General features: G+C 40.7%; 1 protein-coding gene across 1 annotated transcript; it reads left to right on the plus strand.

Moving 5' to 3' along the window:
- Positions 1-1,919: 1,919 nt before the first annotated feature.
- On the plus strand, positions 1,920-10,616 carry LOC103715875 (protein NUCLEAR FUSION DEFECTIVE 4-like). Its single transcript, XM_008803653.6, has 2 exons — positions 1,920-2,484; positions 9,193-10,616. Exons 1-2 carry the CDS (start codon positions 1,933-1,935, stop codon positions 10,402-10,404), a joined length of 1,764 nt encoding a protein of 587 aa, XP_008801875.4. The 5' UTR covers positions 1,920-1,932; the 3' UTR covers positions 10,405-10,616.

Genomic DNA, 10,616 nt, shown 5'->3' on the forward strand with positions numbered 1-10,616 from the left:
TACATATCAAGCAATTATTTGAATTCTTTGATTTTATATAAGTATTCAAATTTTTTGGTTCTATATAAATATCAAAATCTGTTCAGTGCATAGCTAATACACATATTCTCGTCCTTATGTATGTTGAGAGCTATACATGTATCTTCAAACTTAGGGTTAATAAAATGAACAATTCATTTATGAGCAGCTCATTTATAGCTTGCTTAAGCCCGCTTCAACTAAGTTTGAAAAAGAAAAGTTAAATTAGTCGCTTAATCCTAAGATGGTTTTTTGGGTGCTCCTCCCTATGTGTGGTGAAAATTAACTTTGACGCTTCGTGGGAGGAAGATGAGGCAGGGGCAGAATGTATTATTAGAAATCAGGATGGCTATGTGTTAAGAACTGGAACAAGGAAAATTCAAGCAGCTTCAGTTCCTACGAGCAGCTTGGGAAGGGATCCAGTTCCCACAAAACTCTTTTTTTCCCTAAAATCAGTGCTGGCATAGATTGTTGCTAAAACCTATGATCTTCCACTGCCCTCCGTTACCACCATAACTACCTCTTGATTACATGCATGAAATATGTCCAGCTTACAATACTCCAGTTTTCAAACTGCAATGATATCTCCTGACAACTCCTAGGATTCCAGTGCATAAAACTCCTAGGACCTCGACCGCCCTCATGGCCTGTTGGAGACCTCCTCCAGAAAGTCTCGAATAATATGCAAATCTCCGGGTTATGCATATGCACTAACCTACGTAGAGCCGGGGCAGACTATCATTCTGCCTTTTTTTTTTTTTTTTTTTTTAACAGCTAGCAAGAAAAATTCAAGCATTTTGTATAAAAAAAAGGACCATGTCGTGCAGCATGTCCCAATCACGGGAAGCGCATCAAACCGTCCGCGAATGAACGTGGACAGGCCACCAAGGTGGTAGCCTAGTGGTACTGGGCAGCAATTCTAACCACAAGGTCTCAAGTTCGAATCGCTGCGGCGACGATTAAATTGTGGACCGGAGCTCACTACTTTGGCCACTGCTTGGACTTGTGGTGTAGGACCGCTCTTGAACCGCTAGTAGCCGGGGTGGTGCCGGGTGTGACGTACTCACACGTGGGACTCGAGCCAGAGCTCAGAGGAGTAGCTGAGCCGGGCCTACGGGTGGGGAGGGTATGAGTAAAACCGGTCGGGGTGCCCAACACACGGCCATTTCTGCCCGCATCGAACATTCTCCTGGCGGGGCGGAGGCCCAGTGGGGCTGCTACGCGGGGGTGGACTTGTCCCTTCCTCCCCGACCGGTTAATTTTATCCAGAAAAAATATGAACGCGGACAGCCGGCCTGTATGCCCTTGTCCAGAAATGGACGGGATATTCTATCTTTTTAATTTTGTTTTCTCTGTATGTATACTATCGCCTCCCCTTTGACCTTGGGAGCAACCCCTGCGTGCACCTAGCCGCATTCAAAGTGGAGGAAAAAAAAACCAAAAAAAAAAGAGAGAGGGAGAAGTGGGACCTATATTTTAGGCTTGGAAGGCAAAGTGCACAGTTGGAGTGTCCACCCAAGAGAAAAAAAATAACTGCGGATCTTACATACTACGGTAAACATCTCCAACCCTGGTTATCATTAGGTAACCTCAGTTACTTCTCTCAAACATGTATTGTCTTTTCTCTCTCTCTCTCTCTCTCTCTCTCTCTCTCTCTTTCTGACTAATACTAACATTTTTTCTTATCTATACATTATATATATATTTTTTTTATGATGAGCTATACCACCCCATGATCCTCCGCTCCCGCCCAAGTTCATGCACGCATCGTTCCTTGGTTTGATGAGCACACTGTCGTGTATAGCATAGTTGTCTGTTAAAATTTAAAAGATCAATTAATAGTTATAATCTATAATTTACAGACCACGTGTCACGCATCAAAATCATCTCACTTCCGGTTGAGTGTCCCATTGAATGGGAAGCATCGCGACGATGATATTGATATCTCGATGGGAACGGAAAAAGAAGAAAAAAAAGAAAGCTTGTCCTGCCAGACTCAACGGAAGAGACGAAGGAGAGATGGGGGCTCGACGTTGGTGGTTGGGGACCAGCAGCAAGTGGGCGGCGACGGCGGCGAGCCTGTGGATCCAGTGCACGAGCGGCCCCGCTTACTGCTTCGGCATCTACTCCCCGCTCCTCAAGTCCTCCCAGTCCTATGACCAGTCTACCCTCGACACCGTCGCCTTCTTCAAGGACCTCGGCGCCAACGCTGGCGTCCTCTCCGGCCTCCTCTACTCCTCCTCCGGCCCCAGGTCCGTCCTCGCCGCCGGCGCCGCCCAGTGCTTCGCCGGCTACTTCCTCATGTGGCTCGCCGTCCCCGGAGCCCTCCCTCGCGTTCCCGTCCCCCTCATGTGCCTCTTCATGCTTCTCGCCGCCCACGCCCAGACCTTCTTCAACACCGCCAACGTCGTCACCGCCGTCCACAACTTCCCTTCCTACCGAGGCACCGTCGTCGGCATCATGAAGGTTCTCCAATTCCTCCTCCCTTCTTTCTTGATTGGTTTCTTTTAACTCAGAGATAAGAATTGCTTTGCATCCTTTCTTATTTGAATATTTCCATATGGATATGTGAGTTTCTGCAGATAATTTTTTTTTTCTACGGTGCATGCCTGGCTGTTGTTTGGTGAATTGTCCCTAATAGAGAAACTAATTTTGATATCTATAAATTGCGCATGTGTGAAATGTAACCAGCGGCCAATACTTGTATCCAGTATTTAATATGCACATCTTAGAGGCTTAGACTGGTGCATAGCTCAAAGAGTTTTGGTCCCTTCAAATTATTTATATATATTTAGTCAGTTATGCTCCGATATGTGGTTTTGTTAAATTGCAGTCCGAATAATTTCCAAGAAAGAAAATTGTTCTAGATATGTTTCTGAATTTGACTGGGTGGTTACTGCTCGGTGTAACTTCAAATAGTTCACAAAATAGGAAGCCAAATTATCAAACAAGGTAGGGAAATAAGTATGTTCTGTACCGGCTCCATATTTTCCTTTATCTGAAAAAATCTTGTTTGAGATACTTATTCGAGGAATAAATAAATTTGACCAGAATAACCATTTCTCCCTTATCCCTTGTTTGAGCTTGTTTGGCGAGAACAAATTTTATTTACAGGCATTATTCTCGCTTTATTCTTGATTGAAATACAACCTTTACATTTTGATGTGATAAAAATCTAAGACTGCATGAAGTACTTTCCTGGACAATGGAAAAGAATCACGAAGCATATAATCTTAAAATTAGATATGAATGTTTTGGACTTGCAAGAAGACCTTAATCACAAACAAATCTAATGAAATTTCCCTTATGAGATGCGAGCAATGAACCTTGTTAGAAACACCCAATTGAGTTGTCAGCATGGAAGTCACCACTTATAACACCTTTCTCATTGGTAACAGCCAAATTGATGGTCAGATTCGAGTCTGCAGATGTAGCACCTTGCTTATTGGAAATGGCCAACCTGATATTCACATTGAAGTCTCCATTTATAAACTTCTGGGAGCTTATGGTAGGGACTTTCAGATGCTACTACCTTTCACTGCCAGGTGAATAAATAGGAGAGGCACGAGTTTTGAAGTTGCCCTTGGTCATTCTTGTAGGTAGTCGATCAACATTTTCTCTCAATGTCATCATTAATCTATAGAAGCGCATTATGACCTAATGATCTGTGAGATCCTAGCTAGGATCTTGATCAATGGGTACTAGAGGGTCATCTTCAATTTGGGTGTGACCATAGCAAACTAGAAAGTTACTCCGAGCACGAGAAGGAAAGCACTGTTATGATGATGCCACTTTCCTATTAAGAGGCAAACTCTCTGTGATGTGAGAAACTTGGTGCAATTAAATGGTGTTGCTATTATTGTTTTCTTACTACCTAGATACTTTTATGCAAGTGAAAAAAGGGGCCTACTGGAGTTATCTTAATTTGTTGCCAAGATCATGGTTGTTATTGGATGATGCTAGCTATTTTAGAAGTTAGTTAGGAGAGAGAGCAAGGCCAATAAGGATGAGACATTTGGCTATAATGAAGATAGTGGTTAGCGCCTAGTTCTTTTGCTTTTACAACAAAAATAGTTGCAGTTTTGATTAGATATTTTGCTCAGATCCACATCTAGATCATAGGGGAGATTGGGTTTAAATGGGAAGAAAGAAAACTCGACTAGATGTTTTAACTTGCCCGCTAGTGATGTTGTCCCAGTTAAGGCTTTCACTAGGACTCATGGATTCTAGTTCATATAGCTCATGAACATGACGTATTATTCTTTTCTGACTAGTTTGATTAAATAGTCTCCCGAAAACTTTTGTCTTAGATACGGATGTAAAATCTAGAAACCACTCAACACAACATTCCAATTTTTCACTACTTATCATCCACAAAGTAATAGATACCTAAAGGTTGTCAATAGAAGCTTAGGGGTTTTTGAGATGTGTGGTAGGAAATCATGAATCTGATTGGTGCTTCTGTTGGCAAGTCAACATGTTTGTAAGTCATAATATTTTTAGTTGGTACCAGCCAAAAGCCATACAAACCCAAATCATAGGATATCATCAAAGGAGAGAGTTGGTTTCTTTCTACCATTTTTTGAATTAAAGCCAAAACAATCAAGTCAGGCTTGGTACCAGCCAAATCATCGATGGCACCAGCCCATACTGATTAGTGTTAGGATCTCTCCATCTTTTTTTTTTTGAATTAAAACCAAATCGACTATTTTGGGCTTGGTACTGGCTGAGCCAGCTGCGCTACTAATCATAGAAGACATCGATTTATTTTAGTTTGACCACATCACACCCTGTACTAGGGTTGGTTTGGTGTGGAATGGTATGATACCATTAGTATTATCCCATTTTGTCAAGTTTTAATTCTTTACCTATGTTTAATATGGAGGACTTGACATTCTACTAAGAGCCTGTAGACTCAGGATTGCTAAACCATCCCAAAATGGGTCATTTAGAGCAAACCGTACTGAACTAGCCAAGAACTAGGATGGTTTGGTCTCTCAAAAATGATGTAGGTAGTAAATTTGGATGAACTGGACTAAAACAAATCAAACTGACTGGGCGAACTGGGCTAAACTGACCATCTTATATAATACCCCCATCCCCCCTCAATCCTTAGTTTCGAACTCTCTCTTTTTGCTTCTCTCTCTCTCCCTTCAATTTTTCTTGATGGCCTGACATTGAGCTTCCCCATCGATCGCCTTAACCAGTCATGCTAGCAGATTGCTCTCACTGTCGCCCTTGATGGCTCCCACTCCAAACCTTCTGAGACCCTAAGCCTTCTTGTCGATATTGCCTATGCCTTTGCTATGGCCGCCTCAGGCATCACCCTTCTGGCATCTCTTGCTAATTCATCGCATACATCTAAATTCTAGTTGGGATTGGAGGTGGGGATCTCGTTGCCTCAATCTCTACCCGCTACACCAGATCCATTATCACCATCAGGTATCCCTTGCTTCTCTCCCTCCCACCTCCTGTCTCTTTGGATTTGGGGGTATCACCATGTTAGCAAAACAATGTTGTGTATCATGTGTTTGCACGGGTATTGTACCGCACTGACCCAGTATATGACCAATACAAGTCATGGTATTGGTTCAAAAAACTTGCTGCCGACATCTTTTAAGCCTTCTTCCTTTTTTTGTTGATAGTTCTATTGTTGCATCTTTTGTATCTACCTTATGCTTAGTTTCCGCACTCCATTGCTTCCCATCCCACCTCAGTCATCATAAGAAAGAAAAAGTGGACAAGTTTGAGGATCTTGTTTGATGAGAGGACCATTTCTACTATTGCGATGGATGTCAAAATTATTTGGTCAAATGGAGTGGACATCCAGCATTAGATAGCACATATCACCATAGAAAAACTATAGCTTAACCTTGAGCTAATTGAGAGATGTCGTAACCTTTTTCATTGGAGGTGAACATTTCCAAGCAGGGAAAAGCTAATAGGGATTGCGATGGATTCTGGGTGTGTGAGGCATTCAAATATGCATCCGAGCCTCTAGAATGATATTGATGACTTTGCACCTTGGCAGGAGTATTAATGAGCCTTATTGGGTGCAAATTTTGTTGTCTAAGTAATAACATTCAGACTTTGCTATAGACTTAGTTTTACTTTAGTATATTTCCTGCTTTTAGTCCATCTTTTGTTCAGTCTCAGTATGAAAGCAGTCAAGCAAGAACTTTGTCATATGTTTAATTAGTAGGCAAATAGACCATTAAGGTATTTGAAAAAGGAGGCAGCATAGTTCATGACGCTGTAGCATGAACAGTAATGGTACAGTTTTGAACCTATTTATTGCTGTCTTCTTTAATATTTTTCTTTTTATGTGCTATAAAGTTAAATATTTTTTTTTAAAAAAAAGAAAAAAAGAGCTTCATTTTTTCTCTATGTAGGAGATGTGGGATATGGGTTTTGAGGTACAATTGAATGAATGTGATTGACAGTGTGAGATCATTAGGCATTTATTCTCCTTTTCTTGTTTTCTCTCTTCTCCCTTCTCTATTGTTGAACCTATCTACCCTCAGCCATAATCTTTTCACCTCACAGCCCTAGCAATCCCTTTTCAGGTTTAGCACAGCAGCAGCCATAACCATCAAAAGCAAGCCATCCAGAAACACATATCTGAACTGCAAAAAGGTCACCGATAGGCTCATAATCTTCTGTTAAGAAACCTTTTTCTGATCCTTGTTACAAGCCTAGGCAGTTCAGTTTTCTTCAAATAAAGTTTTATAATCCCTTGAGTTCTGGACATAAGCTTTATATCTTTGTTGGATCTTTCCCTGTTTATCAGTTTTACATTTTCAGATCTGGAAACTAGTTGTAGATTTTTCTCCCAAGCGAATCCTAGATTTGATTGAAGGAGCAAGGTTCGCCATACTGCCCCGAAGCATCCAGTTTGGGGTGTACTGAATTATACCATGGGCAAATCGGCATGGTTTTGCCCCTCGGTTCAAAATATTAGGCGAGGAAGGGGGAGAGAGAGAAGGAGAGAGAGGAAAAGAGAGAGGGAGGGAGAGGGAGAGGGAGAGAGGGAGGGAAGGAGAGGCAGAGCAAGGGAGGGAGGGAGAGGGAAGGGGAGAGGGAAAGTGAAGTCAACAACTGCTGCCAAATTCAGTTTGAAGCGGCCAAATAAAAAAAGGACCTAGTGAAGTCGACAATAGTTGCTGACTTCAGTTCGAAATAGCAAAATAACAACAGAAGAGACTTCTGTTTCGAAATGAAATATGAGAACACCTATCTTGACGAGGGCTTCTGACCCTCTCTCTGCCTCTCTTGGCCTCTCTTACCCTCTCTTGGCCTCTCTCACCCCCTTCCTCTCCCTCCCTCTCCCTCCCTTCCTCCCTCCCTCACTCTCCCTCTCCCCTCCATCCCCATCTCCCTCTCTTTTCCTCTCTCTCCTTTCTCTCTCCCTCCTCTTTGGCTCTTCCTTGTCGGTATGTCTTGAAACGACATGACACGACACAATTATGTACCATACCATACTGTCAAGCAATCAGTATGGGTCTTAGTACTAGTACATTTGGCTTTCTAGTGTGTGTCAAGTTTTACTTGAGGTCATGTTCATTGGCATTCCTTCCTAGTCCAACACTCAGGGAAAAAGATATGGCTACTTCAGACACTATTGAAGCATCCAACTAAGCTAGCAGCAATCCATTATCCGACATCCCATACTTTTGTTTGCAGAAATTTTGGTTTATGTTTGTTTTGTAGTTCTAGAGTATGTCATGTTCTTCCACTTTCCCTCAACAGGGTCATGTTTCATTGGCATTTCCTTCCTAGTCCAGCATACAAAAGGGAAACAAGATATGGCTGCTCTAGACAATGTCACAGCAATCTGATGAAGCTAGTTCTAATCCTACTAAGCTAGCTATGATCCATCACCTGGCATCCAATACTTTTGTATGCAGAAATTTTTGTTCTATATTTGTTTTCAACAACCTGCAATTATGACAACACTTTCATATGTCATCTTTTATTAACTCATTTCTTGATCATATTAGTTTGAAATTTTAGTTTCCAGATAATTTCTATATTTATACATATGTATAGTTTAAGATGTTATTATTCATGTTGTCATTGCATTTTTAGGGTTCCCTAGTGTTCTCTTGAATCGCATAGGAAAAGTGGGTGAGTTTTTTTCCCAAGGCATTGGTAGCTCTAGAAAATTATAAGGAAATTAGGATATTGGCCACTAAGAGGATCACATAAAATAGAAGAATAGCCCAAATGAGACTTGATTGTACAACATAGCTAGGGAAGAGTTCAAAATGCATTCTTTAGACATGAAAAAAGGATAAAAGCTAATGTTTCATGGACGCAGACGTGAGAACCAGATATAGACACATATCCAATTGCCTGACGTTGAAGGAAAAAAAGGAGATACAAGGTCACATAGGGAGAAAAATTCATGAAAATTACTTAGATGTAGTTTCCACGTACTTTGGATATTGTATCATAGAAATCACTGAAATATATTATTTTCTAGGTTACCCAAGAAAAGACATGATTTTTTTGAGGTGCTTTTTTGAGCTTGTTTTCATCCAAAATTCAAAATTATCTCTAGGATGGAAGAAACATGAAATTTTGCAAAGTTGTTTTTAATGCCTACATTCTTATCTTATCCCTTAAATCAATAGAAGTGTACCTCCAATATCACCACGGTGGGTTGAATTCATTGCTAGAAAGGTCAGTTTTCCATGATTTCTTGAAGTTGCAAAGAAAGAGTTTGGTAGTTACCCAAGAGTCTAATACATATCTAATTCCTGGATGTATTTCTAACATACATTATTTGGAAGTTTACTTCATATCTAATTCATAATAGCTAAACCAAATACACTACGGGATAGTTTTGCTGACCATCTTAACTCTCATTTGCAGTTCTTATGCTACTTTTAACACATGTAAGGAAAGTTTCACAATTCATGAATGCTAAGCATTCTAAGATATGTGTGAAACCAGCCTTATCGATCAAAGTTCTTATGTAAGCATGCTTTACCTACCTGATCATCTGTTGTGAATCATATATAGCCAACTTTTTCTTGTATGGGATTCTTTTTAAGACTAGCTTAACTTACTGTTGCAGTAAGCTTCTGCTATCCCTTTAATATAGTTATGTTTTTTCTTTATTGATTAGTTAAGAGTACAATCTAACAATTTTAACCTTTCGCTGTTTAGGGCTTTCTTGGTCTCAGTGCGGTAATACTAATCCAGTTATACCGAACGCTTTACAGCGGAAATTCAAGTTATTTTCTTTTAATGCTTGCAGTCCTGCCCGCTTTCCTCCCACTCGTCCTCATGTATTTTGTGAACGTTCATCCCTCATATGGAGGAGATAACAAGCAACTCTTGGATGGCTTTTCCCTCATTGCCCTTATCATTGCTGGTTATATTATGGCTCTTGTCATATGGGAGAATGTAGGGACTATGGGATCACCAGCCCGCATTCTGACTTTTCTAGTACTCATTATGTTACTTTCCTCCCCGATAGCTATTGTTGTTAGAGGTCATATGAGGGACACTAGGATTCAGTTTGAAACCTCAAGCCATGAAAGGATCTTATTGACAAATGATGTTGATCCATCAGAAGTTACCGGGCAAAGAGAAAGTGATGCATTACCGCCTAGGAAGTCTTGCTTGAAGAGCGATAGTAGTGCACATTGGCATGAGGCCCCTGAGCGAGATGCGCAAATGCCCCGAACAGTAGAGAACTTGAATATTTTGCAGGCCATGTGGACCTGTGACTTCTGGTTGTTGTTTCTAGCTATGGCATGCGGTATGGGTTCAGGATTAGCCACAGTAAATAATATTAGTCAAATAGGAAGTTCATTGGGCTACACAAGTGTGGAAACAAGTACCTTAATTTCTCTATGGAGTATATGGAATTTTCTTGGTCGTTTTGGCACAGGATACATTTCTGATTACTTCCTCCGCATTCAAGGCTACGCTAGGCCTATATTCATGGCTATAACACTTGGAACCATGAGCATTGGTCATGCAGTAATATCTTCGGGCCTTCCTGGTGCTCTGTATGTTGGTTCTATACTGGTTGCTGTGTGTTATGGTTCTCAGTGGTCACTAATGCCCATCATCACTTCAGAAATATTTGGTCTAAGGCATTTTGGCACCATATTTAACGCCATTGCCATTGCAAGCCCTTTAGGATCTTATATCCTCTCTGTAAGGGTTGTGGGATATATATACGACATGGAGGCATCTACATCTGACAAGAGCACTTGCACAGGTATCCACTGCTTCATGCTATCTTTTCTCATTATGGCAGCTGTGAGTCTTTTTGGGTCTATTGTTGCCTTGATTTTGTTCATGCGTACAAGAATGTTCTATAAGCAGGTCATCGTTGCAAAACTTCAACATTCAGTTATTCTGTGAGTAGTTATTTCAGTTGTAACCTTTGTATAATATGATATACAGTAATGTAGATAATGAGCATCTCCTTTAGTATGCTTTAGAGGTCTTAGTTTACACGATGGAAACAATCTTCTTGGGACCCAATTTGATGGTCTTAGTTGAATGTTTCTGATATTTATTTGGTATTAAAGTTTCTTTCATGTATATCTTTGAAAAATATCCTTTTGTGTGTA

This window comes from Phoenix dactylifera, chromosome 5, assembly GCF_051530095.1.
Source record: "Phoenix dactylifera cultivar Ajwa chromosome 5, Ajwa_hap1_PhDact_Kaust_v1.1, whole genome shotgun sequence".
Lineage (NCBI taxonomy): Eukaryota > Viridiplantae > Streptophyta > Magnoliopsida > Arecales > Arecaceae > Phoenix > Phoenix dactylifera.

Excerpts from the sequence above, each read along its gene's own strand:
- LOC103715875 (XM_008803653.6), top strand. The coding sequence starts at position 1,933 with ATGGGAAGCATCGCGACGATGATATTGATATCTCGATGGGAACGGAAA. Across the intron at positions 2,485-9,192 it reads CCGTCGTCGGCATCATGAAG|GGCTTTCTTGGTCTCAGTGC; the intron begins GTTCTCCAATTC and ends TTCGCTGTTTAG.